Source organism: Sphaeramia orbicularis, chromosome 22 (genome assembly GCF_902148855.1).
Source record: "Sphaeramia orbicularis chromosome 22, fSphaOr1.1, whole genome shotgun sequence".
Taxonomy (NCBI): Eukaryota; Metazoa; Chordata; class Actinopteri; order Kurtiformes; family Apogonidae; genus Sphaeramia; species Sphaeramia orbicularis.
Window position 1 is genome coordinate 27,419,071 of NC_043978.1, and position 25,662 is coordinate 27,444,732.

The 25,662-nt window shown below is 39.7% G+C and overlaps 1 protein-coding gene across 1 annotated transcript in view; it reads right to left on the reverse strand.

The window, feature by feature from the left end:
* The window catches only part of pacrg (PARK2 co-regulated), a 189,434-nt gene that overhangs the window by 121,291 nt on the left and 42,481 nt on the right, over positions 1 to 25,662 (reverse strand). Inside the window, exon 3 of the mRNA XM_030127656.1 lies at positions 25,003 to 25,152. Coding sequence (XP_029983516.1) covers positions 25,003 to 25,152 — 150 coding nt within the window. The remainder of the gene's footprint in view (positions 1 to 25,002; positions 25,153 to 25,662) is intronic.

A 25,662-nucleotide genomic window follows, 5' to 3' on the forward strand; every position in this document is an offset into this window, starting at 1 on the left:
AGCCAAGTAATAATAGCAATGACAAAAAGAATTCCCTATAACACCCCTTTTCCTATATTACTCCTCTAGTCAAATATGCCCACACATGCTTTTATGTAATTTTGTAGGGTCAGCATGACCCTTCTTTTCTTATAATTATTCTGCTCTGTAGTTGCGCTTATAAAACAGTACCCACTGATCCATGCTGCTGACCTGGATATTAGATATATGATTAGCCATTATGTCTAACAGGTTCTATAGACTGTTAATGCATGTGAAACATGACAGGGATGAATAAATATGAATATGATGAATACATTACGGCCTTTAATTACAATTAATTTTTTTTTCTCTTTTTTTCACGAGTTAAAGGTGGGGTGCGAGATGTTTTCCTGGAGCATTTTTTACTATATTGATTAAAATCCCCTTCATGTCCCGATTACAACCAATTAATTAAATGCTCTAACGCAAAAATAAAAAAATGTAGTCAGCTGTGGAACGGACAGGACTGAAAAAACACCATCCAATCATTTGAAGCGCCCAATTGAGAAGATTGAACGGTGATATGTCTGTCAAACTCAACTGGCATTTGTCCCTCCCCCCTCTGCATGTACCCCTCTTCGTGCATGAATCGTGCGTTCTCAGAGGTTTGGAGCACTTGTGCAGGAAATGAAGCCAGAGCCAGAGCTTGGCTATATTAGTTATATTAGGATGGAAAGTTCACCGGCAAACAGTGTTGGGAATAACGGCATTGAAAATAGCAGCCTTACTAACGCCGTTATTGTTTTCCAGTAACAGGTCACCTAATGAATGACTATTTGACATGTTGCAACGCCGTTACCGTTACTAGCAGTGAAATGCGGCGCGTTACTACGCACTGATATCTATCAGCTGTTATCTGTCCTGGCTCGCTCAGCCAGGCACAAGAGGTGTGTTGTTCACGGATGAGTCGAGTCTTTTGAACGGCTTTTTTCAGTGAATGACAACAACCGATTTGTTGCGAGCCGTTCGTTAATGAGCCGTTCTTATATTCAAATTACCCACACTGCCTTCATGCTTCACCTGTGTGCCCCATGAGTCTGAGTTGTCCAAGCTGCCTTCACCTGAACGACTAAAGACATGTTCAAGTTTGAGTGGTCTGCAGCACACCCCATTCACTTGAACGCAGCTATGAGTGCAGCTAATTTAGGGGAGGAGTTATCAGTGAGTCTGACTGACTGGACTGAAGACATTTACCGCTGGATTAGGGAGGAGCGACTGAAAAAAGTGGAGATGTGGGATTAACTGGAGGAGCATCTTCTTCCCATAAATGCAGATCCCCTTTTGTGGTGGAAAGGCCGGGCCCTGGTGGACCCCAGCCGGGGCCTGGTGGACCCCAGACTCACCACAGTCATGGTATTCAGTACCTGTCTGCTGTTCTACTCGATACATGTGGCCCGTGAAACATGCTCAAAAATCAATTTCCTTTTACATATTTGAAGGTTTTTCAAAAAAGTAACGCAATAATTACTTTCCCTGGTAACTAATTACATTTATGAAGGAGTAATTCTGTTACCAATTCAATTACTTTTTTGGGAAAGTAATTAGTAACTATAACTAATTCATTTTTAAAAGTAATTTTCCCAACACTGCCGGTAAACTGTTTAGTCACGAACATAAATAAGTAGGAAATGTAACGTTAGTCAGATAGGTATGAACTGGGGCTGTTCTGTAAGAGTGGAGATGTTGAAGGAGACTGAATGAGGTATGCATGGATCGGAGCTGGGGCCGCCAGTGCTGGGGAAATTATTGCTGTGCAGCACTTGTGAACCCTCAAGAACAAGTATTGTGCGTGCCAGTACTCTGAAGGCGTGGCATCGGGGGGGGGGGGGGGTCTGAAGAAAGGGGTTTGGACTTTTGAATTTAGTATTTTCAAAATGTAGCTTGTTCAAACCATTTTTCTAAGATCTCACACCCCACCTTTAAAAGTGGCAGCCTATTTCAGTTGGTGAAAATTCACAAAAATTATAGTAATCTGAAGGTGTGACTATATTTTACATGTACTGAACAAAGTGGAAATTTTTACCTACAATAAGTGCTAAGTATTTAGAGTTTTTGAGCTCAAACATTCTGCGAGTTTATGCATCGGTCCTCTCAAAGTGCTATATCACTTCTTGGACTAAATTCTGTGCTGTCTTCGCATATTTAGTGATGGCGAGGCGGATGTGAGCTGTGGAGCCAGATTGAAACATTAGAGATGGGAGCCAGCTGAATACTCTTGTCTGGACGTGGGACAAGACTTGGCTGAGGCAACTATATAGGGATTTGTGTATTGGGGGGTGTTAGGAGGGGTCTTGAGAAATACTGTGCATTAGAATGTTAGAATAGGGTTCAATTACAATCCATTAGAGATAGTGAGGACTGTGACTGCTGCACGTTGACGTGTGTGTGTGAGAATGGAGGAGATAAGGTTACCTCTGTCAGGAAAACGTGCTGAGAAGAAGTTCTGGAGCAGTAATGGGGTGTAGGTCTCCACGGACACAGACAGGATGGAGACAGACCCCGAAAATGACAACTGTGGAGGCACCGTGACTGACAATGCAGGGAGGATGGGTCACTTTTACATGGGGGAGGGGCTGTAATTGGAGTTATTTCAATAGTTACAGCATATTGATGCCAATACATTATTAATAGGGCTGTCAAAATTAACGCGGATTAATCCATCATCATGATTAATCTGATTAAAAATTTTAATGTAATTAACTCTGAGCATCTCTGGCAACGCATTTTAGGCAGTTTGTCCAAGTAGAGTTGCCGTCGCACGTGCGCTAATGGGCCGTTGATCCGGTAGTGACAGGCAGCAGAACCAACCGATAAATATGGAAGAAATTAAACAGCACGTTGGCCCTCTGGATGGAACTATGAGTAGAAAAAAAAACAAGACGGAAGAGTTGAAGTGTCCAGTAACTGTAATTAACCTTTAACCCATAGAATCACTTTTTAAAAAAGCCATAAAAATATTTGACAAAAAAACATTTAATTTCCACCACTGCATTGTTTTTAGATAAATATGAATTTCAGAATTGTAATAATTTTGTGAATGTTAAAAATGCGTGCCTGATATTTAAAGTCTTGCATGGACTTGCCCCTCCTCCCTTGGTAGATTTGATCAAATTCCGCTCTGTCAGTGGGAGGGGTCACCAGGACCACAGCTCCAGGAGACTGTGAGGTGCCACGCAGGCGCACTACTGTTGGACAAACCACACTTTAAGTCACCGGAAATGAATATTGGAACAGTTTACCACTTAACATAAGAGACTCAGTCATATACTTCCTTCAAATCACAACTTAAACATTGGATGAAGGAAAACCAAGCCTGTGACCATCAGTAGATGGTCTTCACTGTGTTGTTCTGTGTGTTTTTATGATGTTTTGCCTTTTTGTCAACTGTCTTTCTTGTTACCTGCCGAGGGACTACAGATGGAAATTAGCACTACTGCTACAATCTGCCATTTATAGCTGCAATTGTTGTAGATGTTCATTAATATGCACTGTCCCTAATAAATAAATAAATAGATAGATAGATAATGTAGTGGTAGCAGCTGATATTTTACTTTTCTGATGTAATGTTATTTATACAGTGCCCACCTAAGAAGCAGGAGAATGTATGTATCCTGACACTAGTAATAAAAATCTACTTTATTTCCATTTCTTAGTATTTTTGTCATTGCCCAGGACGACAACTTAGGGACACACTAGAAAAGCTATTTGTTATTTGTTTTGTGAAATTGTGCTTTTTTTTCTTTGCGAGACGGCAGGTCTGTTGGTGAAGGTGTGACTGTTTATGAAAGCTGACAGGCAACCTGGCGCAGGGTGCGAATGCTGATCCAAAGCTGGCTGGACAAATGTCTGCACACACACCAGCATTCTGTCGCTGGCTGCCTGCGGAGATGTCAAACACAATGATGTGGTGTGAGGCTGCAGGAGCGCTCGCTGCTCGGCACTCGGAAGTCATGACACACACAAAGGCAGCCACAAGGACACACATTCCGACGCAAAAACTACGTCAAAAAACTAGCACACTAAATCAAATTACCTCTAAAAACTCACAAAAGAGCTAAAAACAAAGCAGCCGGAAGAACCTGGTCTCGCATTCAGACCTAAACGATCACCTGTCTTCAGCAAACACGGCTAACGTTGGTACTATTCATCACAGTCTATTGTCTAATTTCGACAGCTCGATAATTGTGTTACACATGTCAGCCCTCTGGAGCCTGGACAATCCTGCAAATCGTTTCAAAGTGCCCCAAATTCATTAATTACAGAGTGTGTTAATCTCATTGAGATGGGAGGGAATGGAGAGCAGAAAAAGACCTTAAAAGTCTCTCATAAGTCATCCAATTAGGTAATTGAGTGCTGCTTGGATTAGAAGGAATGAAAGGAGGTGTCCTGCAGAGACTTTTGGTTTCATACTAAAAATACATATATGGAAGTCTCTGGATTACATGGACGTCTGTGTTAAAGCTCATCCTATTCATCTAAAGGGCCAAATTTTACCTAGTTTTAGGCTGTCAGGTTGGTTGAGCTGGATGAAAACTATCTTTTCACACATTTTCAAACAGTAGGTATGAGCACACACACTGGTTAGTAAGGACTTCTTTACAAAGTTTTTTTTTTTTTTTTTTTTAATTTCACAGTGTAATATAACATGTTTTAACAGGGTCATATTTTGCTAAACCCAGTTTTATTAGTCTTGCATGGACATGAATATATATGGACATGAATATATATTGGAAATGTCAGTCAGAAAGGAGTGGTCTATAGAGTAACCTACTATTTTTTAGCAACAGGCAAAAGTAGCGCAAAAGTTGTGCATAATGTAATTCATTCAAGGTTCCCGTGGGGTCTTAAAAGTCTTATATCTGCAAATCTGTATTCAATACCTTAAAAAAATCTTTAAAAGGCATTAAATTTGATATGGTAGGTCTTCAAGGGGTTATATTTTGCTAAACCCACTTTTATTAGTCTTTGGTTCATTTATTTGTGTATTTGGACCCTAACAGTTCAAAAAGTTTGAATTTGAACCCTCCAGGTGCTGCAAAGCTAGCTTTGTATTCATTTTGGCAAAAATCGAGTGGATATCTACAACCTGTTTTAAAGTTCTTCTTAATTTGTTATGTCTATAACTAGTTATTTGATAACATTTGCACATATAAGGTCAAGACTTCCAACGAACATTTCTCAGAATACGTCATAATTGTTTATCAGCAGCAGCACTTGTAGTAAAAACTGAAAATATGTCCAAACTTCGCGCTGATTAACTAAAATGTTCAGTTGTTGGTTGAACGCGACAGAGCAGCACAGCCAACAACCTGGAGGGGGCGGGGCATGAAGTGGCTCATGGGCATTTAAAGGGCCAGCGCTCAAAACCACCTTTCTGGTGTCATTACTCAGAAATTGGGTTGAAGATGGACCTGTGGAGTTGAATTAATGAAGAATTCAGACCCAAGCAGAGCATTTACAGTTTATGTAGACCACAGGGAAAAGTTTTAAAATGCATATGCCGTTTATGAAAGCAATTTTTTTTTTTTTACATTAAAACAAAGAGGGAAAATGTGCAGTTTTATTATTTCTAGGTTATGACAGTATTTTACTGGTTCTGACCCACTTTAGATTGAATTGACTTACAATGATTTGAACATCAATGATTGTTAATATGTTCAGCGTAATTTCTGCATTTCACACATTCATCCCACGGGCCAGATTGGACCCTTTGGCAGACTGGTTTTGGCCCCCGGGCCACATGTTTGACACATGTGACTTAAGTGATTTACTACAATTTACCTCTATTTTTTTTTTTTTTTTACATCATGTATTTTCCTATATTTAATATATTGATCATGTAGATGTTCACAAATGCTCAGAATTAAAAAAAAAAAAAGAAAAAAAAGAAAAATATCACTTCTTTAATACAAAGTTAAACTTAGATATGGTAAAGCACTATAAGCCTATTCCCCCTCCGTTGTTGAAAATGTGATGAGGATGTAAAGATCTATCCCACATCTACTGTGAGTTAGTGAATGAATTATTTAGATGAAAGGATTATGAGCTATTGTATATAGTTATATAGTTATATAGTATATAGTATATATGTATATAGTATATAGTTGTTTTTTTGTTATGTTTAGTCACATTATGTCATGTTGTGCACTGAATTTTCTGGTACGCAGTTGTGAGCAGCCCATGACTCATCATCCAGATGTGGCTCTTTAGTCTCTCTCCAGTGGCTCCTACAGCTTTGTCAGAAAAACATAAGGAAATACGGAAATGCATAGCAGTTACTTGTGAACATTTTACCATCATTGTTGTTAGCCTGAAATCATTCTTACATTGTCCCTTTGTAAAAATATGCAGCCTATACACAGAAAATAAAAACAATTTTAACACATCATCAAACAAAACGTGTGTCATGTGCTCTTCAGTTTAATATGCACAAACTTGATTTGCATTTGTTTGTAGTCTGTTTTTAATTAAGCCTACACATGCTACTGGAGGTTTCTTTTTTTTCTCCATTATACAATAAATCAGTTGTATGTTTTGGAAATGGAAAGTGTTTTCTTTCTTGTACATTGCATTATTTTAATGAAAATACAAAGTTTACTTAACAATTACCCACAAATACTGCAGAATCACCACACTGATGTAAAACAAAGAGGATGTTAAATAATTTTGTGCAGCCATAGATTTCCTTTCCGATCCGATGACTAAAATTCAGGCTGGTATCCGCAATACGAATCCGATACTTTGTACAAATACACTTAATGTCTGGAAAACCTAAAAAAAAAAAGAATAAATAAAAATAGTGTATTTTAAATTTTAACTTCATGAAGAATACAAGATATGAGAGTAATTATTCTTTAAATATTAAGAACTATTGGACGTTACATGAATGTGTTAACATGAAACATGAAAATACTGAACATGTAACTGGGGTGACCAGGTGTCCCGCTTTGTGCGGGACTGCACAGCATTATGACCATTTTTTCCCCGTCCCGCAAATTGAGACGATATCCCGCATTTGATTGGCTCTGGCTCTCCAAAGTGCAGCGCAGTCGCCTTCCTTCAAACATGACTTTCATTTTATAGCAGAGACAGCGTTATCACCATTGGCTGTGTCCGCTGTCAATCAACCAACATACACGTGGGGTCAGGAGTCCATCAACCTGTCAGCGGTGTCCTCCTGAGCTCCGCCCACTGACAAAAAACAAAGGAAAAAGCTGCAGATATTGGTGGAAATCATGGAAACTCTGCGCAAAAAAATAAAATGCAGCCACAGAAAAGACATTGGTGAAAGCGGTGGGGGATGATTCACAGAGGGTACTCTGCGAACTGTGTCAAACTTATTTCTCCATCACGCATGCAGGCGAGTATGACCTGAAGCCACACACTGTATGCATATGATGTTTGGGCAGATTTGAGCCACATTCCCTTTAACTATATTTAAGTTTGGAGTTTGAACTGAGAGACCTGTGGTGACAAAATATGCTTTTGTTATGTTTGTGGATTTTTTTTTTTTTTTTTTTTTATGACAAAATTCCACAAGATATTTACTTTATCTTATTCTATTTTTATTACTCTGTTAGAATGCTAAATGTTGGACTGTTTTGTGTATGGATGCACAAAGGTTTTTGGTCCAAGTAATGTTAGGCTGACTGGAAGTGGAAACAGCTGTTAAAATGTTGTCAGTTATGCCTTTTTGTTTTATTGCACATAGATTAGTTTACCTTTGAGGGTGGAGAACATGTACTCAAATCAAAAAAAAAAAAAAGCTGATTCTCTAAAAGTGTTTAATTACAATATTTGAAACTTGAGTGTTGTTTTTTCACTTTTTACAAGTAGATTTTTTGTTTTGTTTTTACAAGCAAAAACAGTTGTAGAAACCTGTGCAAAAAAAAAAAAAAATGCCCAGTGCAAAAATAGGCATACTGTGTGCAACCAAATCAAATTGTTCTTATTCATATTTATAAGCTGGACAATAAGATGCACATTGTTTAAAAATATAGACTTTGTTTCAGCATTACGGTTATGTGTCCCACATAGTCCCACACAACCACACTCATCCCACATGTGGCTCGTAAGCACCTGGTAACCCTACATGTAACACTTCAACACAAGCATCAAACATTGGTACTTTCCTTCATTCACAGGTTTTTGTTAAGGATCAATAGCATATTGACTGTTTTTATCCTTTAGTCTGTTCCGTTTTTTGCTTCGTACAGACTGACTGAGAAGCGTGATGCGGTACACACTTACCCAGGTGGAAGAAGAAGTAGTTCCCACCGATCGCGTAACATTTGGATAAGATCCCAAAAGTTAGGTACTTTCCATTGTGTTCCTGATAAACATGACCTCAAATGACCAAAGTATCACAAGTATTGATATTTTCAATTGTGAATCAATTCTAGAGCGTAAAGATGTGGTATCAGAGATATTGATATTTTAGTATTGATCCACATATCACTACAGTTTGATGTTTAAGGTTCATCTTTCAGATTGTTGCTGTTGCTGATCCCTGAAATAGACTGTTGATGTTTGATCTGAAGATAAACACAAACCAGCCTTCAATGCTCTGTTAGAAACTCAGCGTGAATTCTCTTTGTCTTGTGAACAAGTACGAACATCCCGTGTTGTTGAATGGTTGGATCTAGGGCATTAACTGAAAAGTCCGTTTGTTGATGCGTCGACGTTACTCTGGAGGAGTCGACTAGTCGTGCGTTATTCTCTCTCTCCCTTCCATCACCCGACAGCGTGCAAACCATCATTCAGCACATGTCGATACTCTCATCTTCATACATGAAAACATGGATCGCAGTGAGCGGTAGTGATGCACGGATCAGCGGACCCGGTCCAAAAAATGTCACTTTATTTGCGGGGTGGGTCAAAAAAAATTCCATACAGCGGGTTAAAAAAAAAAACACCCGCACATCACTAGCGCAAGACCAAGACGACTCAGAGTAGGAACTAAACTGACTGTGATGTAGAAAAACTTTGGTCTCAGTAATGATGTTCTGTGAACCATGGAAGCACCACCAATACTGAAGAATAATTTGGACCACCAGTGTGCTTGGATTATTCTGTTCATTTATTTCGTGAAGATAATGCGCTCTTTTCTCTAACATGCTGTGTGTCTTTTCTGCCGCTGTCTTAACATTTTCCCACTTTATGTTGTTCACTGAAATTTAACAGAAAATTCAAGGTGTTAACCTATGTTTTGTTTTGGTTAAATGTCTGAGAAGGACTGTTGATGCTTGTGTCTTTCCAGTTTTTCATTCTGCTCTTTCCTGTACATTGTTAATGTACCAGTGAATGTTAGTACAAGTTGCTGAAGTTGTTGAACAGCTGTGTGTCTGTGCTGTTCCTCCGCTGTCAATGTGATGACATCATCATACGACAAGTTGACTCGACTTCGACTTTATTGACAAATAAGTCGATCTGAAAAAATCTGGAGTCACTAATGCCAGTTAAAGTTGGATCACAGTAAGTTAGCAACAGGGGCATATTCTAAGCTGCAATAGTGGTGTGTGGATTGATCAGACACACTTTGCTTTTTTTGTTGACAGAGTAAGGACTGTGGATAAACACCAGATTTGATTTCAGTCCACACACAGAACAGATTATTTACTGCATTTGACAAAACTTGTATTGGATTACAAATGCTGACTCCATCTTTAATCAACACTAAACAACTCTATAGTGTGTTCTAAACATTTTATTAAATGCTTACTGTATATGTTGTCAAACATTGTAAATTGTGGGTTTTAAAGTAACATGTTTCTGCAGCAGTCAACCTGATGCAGCTCTTTCTATATGTTCTTGTATAATTACCATGAGAGAAAAGTAAACTTCAGACTTACGAGACTTGTTTGTTGAGAGGCTTGGGGTGATTAGATGTTCCTGAGTAAAGTGAATTTTTTGTTTTGTTGAAAGACTGCCCAGTATAATTCGATTAGTCCTCACTGAATATACAGAAAATAGATTTATTTCTCAGTCAAGACCTGTGTGGGGGGGGTGAAAGTGCAGTGGTGCACTTTGCTTTTAAGGTGTCCAGCCTGATCATCTCCTAAGGTTCCAAAGATGCTCCTTACAAAATTAATTTTGGAGGGTTTGCAAAAGAGCTGTCAAAGTGCTGACAAGTACAGCACTGGGGGCCAATTCCATTAAACCTACTGTAAATTAAAGTGTGTTTGTTAATGGCAGCCATGCAGGATGAGGGCGCATGTAAAATGACAATAACATAATAAGAAAATAACCAGAAATGAGGCTGTTGACCAGTTGCAGTGACTCGGGGGGAGGTCAGCGGGGTTGTGCGAGTTCTCCCAGTCAGCCTTTTTATACTACAGTAATCGAAGTGGAGCTTTGTTAAGGTTGCAAACTGCCTGTGCGAAGACACCAAATTCCATTTCATTTTAAGCATACTGCCAGCCTCAGGGCTCTGTGCCATTTACCGAGTGGATCCTATAATTCCCCTAAGTGCTACGCATTGCAAAAGGCACTATGTACAAATGAATGAACAAATCAACGAACACAAAGCCAAGCCGCTCCTTTCAAGCAATTAATAGAAGTACATTATCTTCCCTGATGAAGCAATAGCGGCACATGTGTTTTTGTTCAGGGAGAAGGAAAACTGAGTCTTGCAAAGTAAAAGTTTGAGAGGGTCAATCATAGACCAGGAAAATGTGTGTGTGTGTGTGTGTGTGTGTGTGTGTGTGTGTTTGTTGAGCTGTCTGCCTGTCTGCCTGCAGAGCAGCCCTGATTATGCATGAATCTGGCTGCTTATCAGCTGACCTTTAAATTGGAGCCGCAGAGCGTCTGCAGGCCCAAGGGCTGACGCTCGCATTTGATTGGCTGCTCTGCCTCAGACCTGCTGACAATAGAAATTAACAGAGCCAGGTGGGCATATCCGCAGGCGGAAGGGGTATAGGAGAGGAGGGAGATAGTGGTAGGTGGGGCAGGGGAGAGGCACTGCATTAATATTAAAGTATATTTCCAGTACTTTCCTCAACGGTCTTTTCTTAAGCTTGAGGAGACGAGAAAAAGTCATTATGTGCTGTGAAGCATGCTAACACAGAACAGGTAGGAACAAACGAGCTTGGTATTACCTGGATTTCATCTCTTGCTCACTCATGCTATCTCCCCTTACATCTCTTTCTTTTTCTGTTTCTCTCAGTCTTTCTGTATTTTAATGGAGGGAGGGTCTTGGCAGGCCCTGATTGCTTGACAGATAGATATCTCCTGTTGGAAAGGGTAGATTGAAGAGGAGACAGGGGCTGAGGATGAGGTGTGTGTTCTGTTGTCCGCGGGGACAAGGAGCTCTGTGCGTCTGAGGAGGATGATGGATTACACGGGGGCATGGGTTTATGTGTGTGCGCTTGTATATGTGTGTGTATAGCCCATTCCCGCTTTAGTGTGTCGCTATGTACACAGTGAAAGCATGGCAGTGAATTAATTTTTCACTACAGCAGCTGGAAAAGGTCATTAAATAAAGCAAATGTTTGTGAATGGGAATCCCTAGGAATTAGCTTCAACACCATATACGCAACAGTGCAGTGTTTTGGCAGTAAACAGAGGCAGTCCCATGTATTGTGGACAAGAGCACAGGTGGCTGAGTAGACTGGCATACGTTTAGCCTTCTGGTGGGTTAAGATGAATAAAACAAATGTGCTGGATTTATCTGCCACATGTGCATGCATGATGGCCATTTTATAAAGTGACAGTTATGTTTATGATCTTCATCAACAGGTGATGGAGTGTCCTCGCCTCCTCGTCCACTTTGCTGATGTAACCCATTGGTTTGGACTACAGTTTTGAAGGCTCAAGTTTGCATTTTGGCCATCGCCATCTTGTTTTCTTTTTTTTTTTTTGGAAGTGACTATATTTGGACAAGATGGTGGAGCTGGGGAAGAGAAAAGGGATGAAACTCAGGAATACCTTATCTTATCTTAACACTATTTAACTAGTATAATTAGCAGGCTAGTCAGCAGAACCAGTGGCGGCTGCTCGTCTTTCAGACAGGGGAAGCTCATTGTCGACTTACATAAAAAAATAAATAAATAAATAATTTTTAAAAATTGTCAAGCTATTTAAACATAAATTCGGCCCTCCATTCCTTTTTAAGAAAATGCTCAGTGACCTTATCATACCAAGTAGGCGTCTTTTCCAGGGACTGGACCAGTGTCCTCTGAATGTCCAGCAGAGCTGGGGCTGCTCAGATTGCCTTGGCCCATTGTGTTGTGGGTGTAAGACTTCAGCCTTTTTAAACTAGAGATGCTCCATCCACTCCGACCTAGCCGACAGTATGATTGATTTAACTATCTACAAAACAATATTAAACTCGAACAAGAAATGATTAAATTATGGAACTGAAACAAGAAAATGCTGAAATTATGTTAAATTGAAACAAGGATGTCCAATGAGTGTGTTTTATTTACAGTGCAAGAAATGAACGACTGATTTCGTAGTGGTTTCTCTCTCTCTTTCACAGCAGAATGTGTGACGGTATTAAACTGAACTGTGTCAATGAAGGAGTAGATCTCAAAATAGTTGTCAATCAAACAGGGTTCAGCCTTTCGACTGATCCTCCAATCAGCACGTGAGATTCTGGCGTCCAGCCCGGCCGAGCTCCGCCCACAGCTCCATTCACCCCCAGAGATGCCCAGCGTCCAGGGGCGGGACAACATCGTGGCATTTATCCAATTACCGTCCAGTTTTGAGGCAGTGAAAAAAACAGTTCCACTCAGTCCCATTGAAGCACATAGATGCCCGCAGTCTACGGACAAATGCACTGAGCAGAGATCGAATGAGAAAACAGCGCAACGGGAATGTATGAGAAGTGGACAACATCGCGTCCGTTGGTTTGTGATAAAGCTGATTCTGGACGGACTCATCTTGGAGATGAACGTGTTCTAACACATTTGTAGTCAATAAAATGTCAACACAGCTGTACATATTTAACCATTTAATTTTCATAATTTTAGGGGAAGCCGGGCTTCCCTTGCAGTCTATGAGAAATCGCCACTGAGCAGAACATACACCATAATGAAATACTGGATTAATGTTAACATTGGCTAATGTTACTAGGGATGTCCTGATCCAATCTACAGATCGGTATCGGCTGTCAACCTGGCATTTTTTAGAAGATCGGATCGGATTTAGTCACAAGATCAGGCCGATCTGGGCCTGGTTCATGAAGGGAGGGGGCAAACATCCTGCCCCCTCAAATTAAAGTTTTGGGAGGTAGGGAAAAGCTGCACAACAGCGGGAGGCTTAGAGGAACTAGTAAAGCATCTGGAAGTTTCACTTTCACTCTGCGCTTGTACTCATTATAAGGTCCTGTGGGGCTTTTGTGGAATTATTTGACCCAACCCAACCTGCCCCGCAAATAAACTGACATTCTTTTGACCCAACCCAACCTGTGTGTAACTCTCTTCACATCACTAACGCACAGCACCGAACGCACCATCGTATAATCCCTGGATGGACCCGTCCATAGACACACTACAGCAATGGAAAATATAAGGTTCTAATCTGTCCCACAGTATGAATATGGAAAGTGCAAATATTATACTAAAGTTATTAAGAGCCAAGGGTGTCATACTTGTTTTAGTTCAGGTTCCACATTCAGCTCAATTGTGATCTCAAGTAAAACAACAAAAGCACTCGGAGAGCGCAGACCTCCGCCAAGACAGATCCCCCCCCGATCACCACCAAAATTTAATCATTTCTTCCTTGTGCCATCATCAATATGCCCTGAAAATTTCGTGAAAATCCATCCATAACTTTTTGAGTTATCTTGCTAACAAACAAACAAACACGCAAACAAACGCACGCAAAACACACAAAGCAAAGTGATCACGATACCTCCTGGCGGAGGTAGTAATAGCATAATAACCTATAAATAATGACTCCATATCTAAATCAAAATTTCATTGTTAAAAAGTCCGTATCAGATCGGTTTTGGATCGGTATCAGCAAAACTAATCCCAAAGGGTACTGTAATTAAGTACTCATTTGCATAAGAAAATGATAATCTTGTTGGGGAAGCTCTTACCCACAACAATAGAACTTTATGTTATGGAAAAATGGCCACAAGACTAAGTCAGAATGTGAGGAGCAAGTGGTCAATCAAAACCCAGATGACAGACAAGTTTGATAACCACAATTACTCCCAAATGGCCCCACCCTTAATTCAGCATGACTTAAAGTCTCAGCACAATTTAAAGTGATAGTGAAACATGTTTATTAAGCTGCCCATCAATACTGGTAATAATGCATATAAAAATTGACAAAGACATAAAAATGTGCATTTTATAGAGAAAAAAACAAAACAAAACTCACCACCTCCTGTTTGAAAAATGCTTTTGAGCATTCCCACCCATTTCATGACAGTCATACTTTTAATAATGTTCTTCTGCAACTTGATGCCATGACATTTCTATGAAAGGTCAGTTACTACGTCTACCACCAGTCAGAGGTGTTTAGTCCATCTGTCCTTCAGTCAGACTCAGCCTAACCTTGTTTATTTTCTGAAGGGTCAAAGCCATTTTATGACTCTGCTCTGAAACACCAGACTCACATGGGGGCAGTGACTTTGCCTTATATAACTGTTGCTGATCTAGTAATTTGTCGATTTTAATTTAAAGTGATGTTATAAAACACCACAGTGACACAACAACACAAGCTGCAGAAGTGTACTTTTTGTCGGTTGGTTTAAGAGCACTTCAGCACTCTGTTTACCAATCAGAAAGCACTGTTTGACAGCATGAAAAACATCCATGCGAAATATAGCAAATATGCAAATGGTTCCTAATTTTTTATTTTTTAGCAAGACCTTAATTAGGTGTTAAAACAAGTAGAAAAATGAAAACTAAGTCTTCAAAAAGTACATATGGTTCTGATGTGATTCTCTGTAAAGTTAGACTCATAAGTTGGATAAAGTTACATTTAACATTTACTTCAAAAGCTGTCAAAATGGCCACTTTGTTATGTCATAGTTTGTGTGTTTTTGAATGCCAAACTGACAGAAAGTTTTTTTATCCTTGCACTATTGTTCTGTTTACTGTTTGGTCTCACAGTATTTGTACAGTTTTGTAAAAAAATAAATAAATAAAAAATGCATTCTTTACTGTATAGTTTATTTATTCTATAACACGTGAAAACCAAGGTTAAGTCAAATTCTTTGTTTGCGTTCACAAACTTGGCCAATACAGCTGATTCTGATTAAAAATGTGTGAGTTATACTGTTGATAAATTCATCCCCCATACAGTTCTCATGAATAAGGAAATTAGCTAAACATGCCAAAGCTGTTATAGGGAATAAACATATAGATTCCTGCTGCAGTTATTAGTAATTAAAATTGGTGTCTACGGAGATTGACTCATTTTTGGAGCCAGCCTCGAGTGGTCATTAAAGGAACTGCAGCCCCACTTATCAGCCCCAGAGGTCATAACTTCTACTGATCTTGTTCCGTTACGAAGCAGAAGGGGTTATGAGGTCAAACAGCTTTTCCTGTTTATTTCCGTCCTGGTGATCGGCTCGGCTGTAACTGATCCACCGTATTCATAAAAAATATCCAACATGAGCCGGGGTGTGCGTATGTATGTGTGTGTGTCATGTGATACACAGATAAAGCAGGCCTGCGGGAAATGACAAAGTGGCCAGCCACAGCACTGCATCTGTCACCAGCACAAAAACCTCACCAGTCGCCCAGGAACGGAAGACAGAGAACCACTATCAGAACCTCTATAGATGTGTGTGTAGGGCCGCCAATGCATGTGGGTGAGACCTTATCATAGCAGGCCACATTCCTAGCAGGAAGATAAAAGGGGCCAAATGAACCAGATCACTGCAGTGTGTGAGCAATATATGTATGAGAGTTTGAATGTGTGTGTGTGAGAGCGCGTGTCTTGTCAGTGATGAATAGGAGTTTAAGGACCTACACCTTACAGATAAGCAGAGAAAATCATCAGGACAACAACAACAATGCTACAATGCAGGCTCAAGCAAATACTAAAGAAGCCCTCCAGGCAAACATCAACCACATTCTGACACAATATACAGCAACACAGACAATGAACATGTCATGTAATGTTTTCGTTTACTCCTCAGCCATTTGTACTTTTAGTGGAGTAGTCTGTGAAATGGGAAAGTGGAATAGGAATAAAATGTCTGTTTCAGGTTAATATTCTCATCACTAGTTGCTTTTCCATTGGAGATCTGCGCAAAACTTTACCGATATTTACTAAATATTGAAAAAATAGAAGTGCGCAATGTCGGTTTTTCCATTAAATCACAAATGTGATGATTTGTTTATTTATTATCGCGAGATAACACGAGAAGTCATTCCATAAACATGGTGACGAACGTAAATATGGTGTTGATTTACAGATATATTCATTATTATTATATATTACCCCTCTATCTCATACTAAATTAAAAAATTATTGAGTTTCCTGGTGTGTCCACACATACCACGACATGTTTTTTTCCTCTTCTTTGCTTGTTGTAACATCCGTCAACATCCGGTTTTTTAATCCACCTGACTCTAGTTGCAAAAAAAGGTCTTTCCATTACAGTTTTGCATGACATACCATTTGCGCTACACCCGAAAAACCACCTCTTGCCAGCACAAAAACTTTTATTGGAAAATGAGACTTTTGGCGAAATTGTCCTTTTTCCATTAGGTAAATTTTTATGTGCAAGTTATATTTGCACAATTAGAGGGTCAATGGTAAAGCAACTACTCGGTGGTGGTGGATGTAAAGTGTCTTTGTCGACATATACACATGCATTTTGCCTCTGGCCGACATGAGGAAAAAGAAAATACAGCTCAAGCATAAAAAGAATTCCAAACAGTAAATGTATGTCTGTTTGACTTTAAGTCCCCTTTGACTCAAAAATAACTTCACTCTCTGTCATTTTTGAGCTCCGTGGTGCATGATTATTCTGTTAGTGAGACTGCTGATAGTGTGCTGATGCTTTCACATTCATCTGCTGAAGTGAGAAACTTTCTCTAATATTTGAGATTAAGGATCAAAACTACAAACAGGATTTGTAACATCGCAAATATTTTGGTGCCATTCAGAAATGAGATATCCACAATATTAAAACTTGAAGCCATCACAGCACAGATAGAGAAAATAGACTTTCAGAACGATAAAAGTATATCTGGTGTCCAGCAATGTTTGAAATAAACGACATTTACATATTCAGAGATCCTGGGTTTTTCAATGAGAGAACGATCAGACACAAAATATTATTCAAAGTACAATATTTTAATGTGTCAACACAAATCTAAAGGGATATTTAAAATTTTAATCAGAAGACTATCTGACAGAACCCATTAAACCAAACCAAATTAATGCTAACATAACTTATGCTAGCTTGCTATTTATTGTTATGATGCACCAGTTAACTTCACAAAATATTTGTGTAGCACTGAATCAACATTACCCACACTGCTAACTGGGAAATGTTATTCTAAATATCCCTCTAAATGTTAACAAAAGAAAGTGGAGGCAGGGAAGAGTGAGGGTTGAAAGTTAAAACAAATTAGCCAGTGTAATTAGCAGGCTAACTGACAGACCGTGCTAATATTACCTAATATAGCCAAGTTATTGAAATTAAGCATCTGTTAGCGTCATGAAACTGTGTAATACTGAATAAACAGACTACACGACTAAGTGAGAAACATTCATTTAAACACCACGCTAGATGTTAACAAGAGATGGTGGAAGTTAGGGAGTGAGGGATAAAACTAGCTAGTGTAATTAGAAGGCTAACTGACAGACCTTGCTAACATTAGCTGATATAGCCAAGTTATTGAAATCAAGCATCTGTTAGCATCATGAAACTGTGTAATACTGAATAAACAAACTACACAACTAAGTTGGAAGCACTAATTTAAACACCACGCTAGATTTTAACAAAAGAAGGCGGAACTTTAAAATTAACCAAGTTCAAACTTAAGCTAGTGTAATTAGAAGGCTAGCTGACCATATCATGAAAAATACCAAAATAGTGGTAACATTAGTTAACAGAGCCAAGTTACTGAAATTAAATACGGATAATCTTCATTTTTTCATAAAATAATCATTTGACAGTTTTTATATATATATATATATATATATATATATATATATATATGTAAAACTGGTGTTAACTTGACTACAGTTGTATTCAATGAATAATTATATACATCTCTAAAAGTGCAATTCAACCTACCAGTGAGCTGTCAATCAAAGCTCACATTATTGATACAGAATACAGAAAAAAAAAATCTCAATTCATACTTCATGTAATTGTGTTTGACATGACTAACTGAAAATAATCAAATATGTATTATTTCAGCAATTAAACTATATTTTATTGCATTCATAACTGAAAGAGAACCTCATTGAAATCACAAGTCTAGTTGCGTCTGCTTTATTCAGTCTGGAATCTACAAAGCATCACTAATTTCCCATGAGCTCTTCATTTTGAACAGAACACCGAAGTATATCTGCACTATTGTAGGTTATGCACACAGTGAAAACTAACAGTTCATGCACAACACAAATGATGGAGCTGACACTTAGTCAAAGCAGCACTATATATATATATATGTCTGTTCTGGTAATTCAAGGATACTTTACATTTATACAGAGCAAACAAGGCTGCTGTACTGTCTTGCTTTGCCATCTCTGCTTGACTTCAACTGAACAGTAAATGTGCAGGTGAAAAGAACAGGTTCTATTATGGAATTGTAAATTGACATAGCTTTAGTTTCATCTGTGTTCACAAGTTTTCACTGTCAGGTCACGCTGTGGCAAATAAAGGGTCACAGAGAAGTACAATGCTTTTGTGTTTCTGTATATTTACAGCCTATATTTCTACAGCAAGTACTCATATACTGTACATTCACAGTGACTCTTCACTTTTGGTAGCAGAATTATCTGAAAGCCAATTCCATGCATAATTTTACAGTCAGTAATAATGAGAGACACTCATGAATCCAAAGGTAATTAAAATCTATTACGTTTCTCTTAGTGATTATTCTATGACTTGTAGTGAAATACAATATTAAAAGTTACCCTCCCAACACTTATATTACATAGTATCTCTAATAATACAGTTATTTATTTCAATCCAAGGGTTTTTACTCAGACATCTATTAATCACAAAATGTTTGTCTATGAAATGTTCACAATAAAAAATGCATACTGGAATACTGTTCTGCCTGGAAACAATTGGTTTCAATTGAGCTATAGAATTACTCTCATCCTTAAACTTTGTCTTCCTCTGTATTTATTATGCTGCCATCTAACAAAAACCCCTTTAACTTTCTCTCTCCTCCTCAGATGACGTACAGTAGATGAGTTCCCTCCTTCCTTTGTGCACAGAGGAGGAATTTGCTGGATGAGGGAACACATCTCTCCTTCATAAGGAACGTTGTTGCATTTCATTAGGGATAAGATTCATCACAGCAAGCAAACAAGAGAGCCGTGCAAATCGCACTGAAAGAATTCCTACAGCATCCTCGACAGTGTCTCTCACACACATAAACACTTGTGCGCAGAAACAAAGCTGATATGCAAAAAGCCACAAAGCAAACAAGAGCTGATTCAGGAGACAAAGGGCTACATCAAGGACGGTGATAATATGTGATTGCTCATTATTGTGCACTTCAAAATGACGCATTACTGTGTCAGTGGTGAGAATGGCATTCGGCTGCCTGGAGATGCACAGATTTTTTTATTTTGCTTTGAATAACAGAGCTTCTACAGAGGCTTGGATACCACTGAGGATAAATTTGTTGTTGTGATCTTTCTGGTCATTGGTTCAGTGTTTCTGTCAGAGTGAAAGGCCTTTCAAGTGTCCACCCTGAAGAGGCCTGTGGAAAAATAACTGAGATAAGGCTATTATGATTAGATTACTTACATGACTCTTACACTTACATATCTTTTTAACCAATGCCATCCATGCATCCATCTTCTTCTTCATCCAGGCATGGTAGTAAAGAAGCCCAGAATTCCTTCTTTCAGGCCAGCCAAGAAATATAATCCCTCCAGCATGTCCTCAGTCAGCCCTGAGGTTGTACCATGGTTGGACATACTCAAAACACCTCACCATGTAGGTGTCCAGGAGGCATCCTAACTAGATACCCAACCACCTCAGCTGGTTCCTCTTGGATGTGGAGGAGCTGCAGTTCTGCTCTGAGCCCCCCTCAGATCCCCTCCTTGAATTGCCACCTTACAATGGCAGAGGGGTTTTAGTGATCCTCGGAGCTATGTTGTTTGGGGCAGTTAGACCCTGGTACGGTCTCCAAAGGCAAGTTGGTCCTAGATGACAAGGTTGGATAAAACAAGATTCACTGTGATTCTTAGGATTGAAAAAAAAATCAAGGGACCAGTTATTTAAGCCTGGATCAGGGTTCCTGGTGGTTGGGGCTTTCTTCATTGGGCCTGGTAAGGCTGAGTCTGAAGGAGTCATGGAGACCCTGTCAGTCTGATCCCTGGTTCCCTACACTGGCACCAGTTCCATGCTGTAGATATCTCACAGACACGGTCCAAACAACCTTTTCTGGTTACACTGCCAATTGCAAGGCAACAAAGATGACCTCAGACACAACGTAAAATAAAATTTCTACAATGGAACTGTTCCTTTTTTATCTTTGTTTTATCTTTTATCTTTGCTTTTATTGTTTTACAATGATTTCCCTGGCTCAGACTACAGAAGATGGAATGATCAGCCTTGAATCTGAAATACCGTGTGGACTGTTCAAAATTGGCCCAATTATCTTCTAGGATGGAGCTAGCATGACTTGGACTTGATGCTGTCGAAAATAAAAACTGGATCTTTTTTTTTTTTTTTTTGGTAAAAAAACACTGCATGGCTTTTGTGTTTCTGTGTTTCCATGTACTTTAAGCTTCGCTGCAACAAGTGTTCAAATGCATTCTGAGAGACTTGAAGCTACTATATATGCTGTGCGAATGACACATTCCTACAACTTCCAACTCTCACTTCTGTTTATTTTGCCTGTGTATGACAATGGGTAGGGCATCTCCAGAGCATCATTTTTCAACATACAAGATCAGTTTGGTTAGGGATGGAGAGAAGATGCTAGAATAAGCACAAAATGAAAATAGGACTGAGCTTCAAGTAAATCCACGACCTGGCTCATGTCATCAATTTCCAGCCTCTTACACTAATTTCAGTTGGGTGCCACGCATGCCAAAACTTTATACAGGTCACCCCAAGCACTGAAAACAGACACCAATGGCTTATGACCAAACAGGAGCATGTGATGTCTTGGCATGTGTCAAGTGGGAGCAGGAAATGTTGTACTGTATTTAGATAAAGTGACTGATTATTAGCAGATGCATGTTGTCCTTATTGAGTAATGGCATTATTCTTTCTATAGAGGCCTGGATTCCACTGAGAATGTGGGTCACAAGTCTGTCGTTCTGGTCATGGGTCCAGTACTCCATCTGAGTGAAAGGCCACCCAAGGGTCCACTTTCGAGATCCCTGTTAAGTTCCAGCTTTGACCCTGGAAAAATGGCTCAGATAACGCCTGTATACAGACCAATTTAACAGGTCACAACCCTGTCTCGGAGTGGGAGTGACACAGCGGGAGTGTGTGAACACAGCCTAGGGGATCTGTCCCACGATGAGATACTGGTGATATCTAACTGCAGCCCTGACCCTACAGCAGTGGCTGTCAGCCGATTGATTCACAGCTCGAACAACTGGAAGGACAGCCAGGTTGTGTAACTGCAACTAGAACAGTGCGCGATTGTATATGTGTGTTCTTGGCTATATGTGAACATGTAGAATACACTGGGCATTATGTGCCTGAGGCTTGGCAGAACTGTATAACAGTGAACAGAAGGGAGACAGACACAGAAAACTAAGGCTTTCCTCCACACTGAAGCCAACAGCTGCATATGGGACACAACAGATCTATTCATGACAGATGTACACAAATGTAGACACACACACTTGGCACGTACCGGACAGTGGCCCCGTTGTGGCTCAGGAGATAAGAGGGATGCCATGCAAGCTCTGTGAGTTACAGTGTGGGAGAGGAGATATTACCACACACTACTAGACAGTCCTCTGTGTCTTCTAGTGTATTAAACACAATGATTGTGCCTGTCTGCTACAAGCAACACGCTGGCTTTGGTTGAGACAGCCGACTGAGCGTGGGATGGAACTGGAGGTGTGTATAAGAGATATTAGATAATAGATGGACTTCAGTGAAGCTTTGATATTGATATAAACAAGCCTCATAAAACAGAAGAGAGACAGAGGCACAAAGAGAGAAAGTTTGAGAGAACAACAGCCCTAAATATTTGTGTATTAGAGAGAAAGAACACAGAGTTCTAGTTCATACAGAGAAGTGTCTATTCTCCCTGTTTTTGAAGTCATGTCAGTCTGTGTTAGAAAACAGTGGGTGGTGCAGAACATGAAGTGACAAATCAACTAACAGGCCAAAAGGAATATATCTATCTATCTGAAGTTGAGTTTGAAAGTTTATAAGAGGATATTGGATTCTAACTCTTAAAAGAAATAAAACTATTTGTGTGGTTACATTTAAATTAATTTTTCACTACTCACTTTGATAAGTAATTTATCACCATTTATTATTAGTCAAGTCAAAGCGATAATTATCGAAATAAATTGATCTAAATTATTTAACAACCTTGGAGTAACTGATTAATTAAGTGAGGGATAAGCTGAGAATTCTTTCTCTAGCCTTGATGAAGTGAATTCAAATCCAGTCGCTCACAGTTCTGCAACACGTTACTGTATATGCACTTCCATCTAACTGCTTTACACGCAGTTTCACTTTGTGCATAAAAAAAACCCTGAGGTTGGAATGGATTTGGGTGCCAGGAGTTTCAAAAGTGTCCCTGAATAACAGCATTGGTGGTAACTAGTCCAAACATATCTCCATCCACAGCAAAGTCTGTTCTGTGTTAGAAGTCTGACAGGCTGTTCTCTTAGGAGGAACACCACTACTCTACAACATAATGTCTGAAAGGATAGAAAAATATAAAACATAAAGATAAATATTGAGCAGTGTGATAAAGATCTGAGCTTCTGCAGGACTGTTCTTTGGTTGAAGGAAAAATAGGGCTGGGCACAATAATGTATTTTATGGATATTGGGAGAAGGTTGGAGCATCAGGTTGTGGGGTTGTTTTATGGAACTGGTGCACTTTTTATGGCGTAATGAAGAATAAGAATTATTTTTGAAAACTTCATCAAGAAAGCAGCTAGGATGCTAAAGCTTGGACATAATTAATTGTTTGAGTTGGACAATGATCATAAGAATATTTACAAAATGTTACAAACATGGCATAGGGCCAGAACATTTTGGAGTGACCATCACAAAGCCCTGAAGTGAATCCAGAACAGCATTTGGAAGATATACTGATACAGCAGATTTGTGTGGGGAGGCCCACAAACTACATGAACTCTGCCAGGAGGACTGGTCCAAAGTTGCTGTAAAGTGTTGTGGGAGGCTTGTGGAAGGTTTCAACTTAACATCCGATCAAACCAAAAATTCAGGACAAAACAAGTTGAAAACCTTCAGACATTTTGGTCTGAAAAGTTCAGAAAAGCATCACCAATGGAACAAAACACTACAGTTTATTGTTCCCAAACCACAGCACATCTATCTATCATCTGTCTATCTGTCTCACTCTCTACTGCATAAAATAGCTGAACAGAAAGCTCTGTTCTTGTTTAGCGGATTGGATGCTGTGCTTTGGCAGCTGTATGGACCCTTCTCTGGCCCACATTGGTCTCTGTAGAACGGGTCAATAGCAGGGACGTCTGCCAGGTGAGAGGTTGGCTCAGGTTTAATCAATGCTCGCCAGAGGAGGAAGGCGCTGGGCAGGCAGGTAGACAGTGGCGCACGGTAACTACCAGGCAGAGATAAACTATTCCTGGTGGGGTTCACCGGCCAACTGCTGAGCCTGCGCTGCGGTGGAGAAACTCACGCTTCAAAACGGTTTAGGGGATTGATTTGACAGCTAATTTACAGAGGAGATTTGCATAAGGCCATGCACTAATAAGGCTGGCTTTTCTTTTCCATCCTTTGTCTTTCCCTGTTATCTCTTTTGGCTCCCTCTTTCCTTCTTTTTAGACCTCAGCAAATAGTAGCAGATAATGTAAGCGAATTAAATAGACAAGAGATTCAAATTGGATATTGATTAAGAGACTAAAGCCTTGTGTTTTTTCCTGTTAAAGCCTGTGTTTAAATGATTGATTCAGAATGTCACTCTTCACATCCTGCTGCCTGTGTGGTGAGCTGTGTTTGGGATTGGCTGTGCTTCTAAGCCTTCAATGGGCCCACATCATGTCACACCATGCTAAGTGCTTTGACACTGCTACACAAAGAGCCCTGCCTATCTGATGCCAATCTCCCCAGGTCCTGGTGTCACCCAGGTGGAGGCTTTCAGAGAAAGCAAGGACAAAGTCTCCTCCTCAGCAGCCCTGCACAATGCAGTCTGACTGACAGCAGAAAGGACAAAATGGAGCTTCTCTGTCAAGTGGATGTTTAAGTGGAGGGAGGAAAGAAAAAAGGATTCAGGCACAGTTGAATACTTGGGCTCCGTGAAGAAAAAATAATAAAAAAAAAAAAAACTACGTGGTAAACAGGAAGCTTTCTGCCTGTAAGCCACAAGACACTCGCACAAAAAATAACACTGTTATCTGCACGGTGTTTCCAAGTTCTGTGCGATCACCTGGCTTAACCTATCCACAGCACTAAGACAGGCTACAGACTGCACATGAATGCCTATAATTGCCTTTCACAGACTGGTGAATGGTTGAATTACTGATACAGTTGCAGTACTGGCTTGAAAAATGATTTATAACACAAAGGGATAAGCTCATACAATGAGTGCTCCACAAAAGCGCACAGACACGACACGTCATGCTGACACACCATCTGTCCACGATTTAACACTCAACAATTTGCATGGTTCAAACTCACTGTTCATGTTCTTGAAGGTGTTGAGAATAGGCAGGATCTGTCTATAGTAGGGCACCAGAGCCTCTCCCATCATGTCTGTGGACATCACCAGGTGCTGCAGGACTTTCAGGGTGGTGCAGATCACCTGACGGTTCCTTGTGTTCAGGGCCTCTGGAAGTTTGGACAAATGGCAAAAGTTAGGCATCAAATGCACTCAGTGGATTTAAAAAACAGTAAATTAGCTGCCTTAAAGGAGTGATATTTTGCTTTTTTAAATGGAATTATGCATTTTAAAACTTTTCCCTGTGGTCTACATAAACTGTAAATGTTATGCTTGGGTCTGAATTCTTCATTAATTCAACTCCACAGGTCCATCTTCAACCATATTTCTGAGTAATGACACCAGAAAGGTCATTTTGAGCGCTGACCCTTTAAATGTGCATGACTCCGCCCCCTTCAGGTTGTTGGCTGTGCTCTGTCCCATTCAACCAACAACTGAACATTTTAGGTAATCAGCTCGAAGTTTGGACATATTTTCAGTATGGACTACAACCGCTGCTGTTGACAAACAGTTATGTCGTACTCGGAGAAATGTTCATAAGTAGTCTTGACCTTATATGTGCAAATGTTGTGATGTAACTAGTTATAGATGTAACAAATTAAGCAGGAATTAAAACAGGT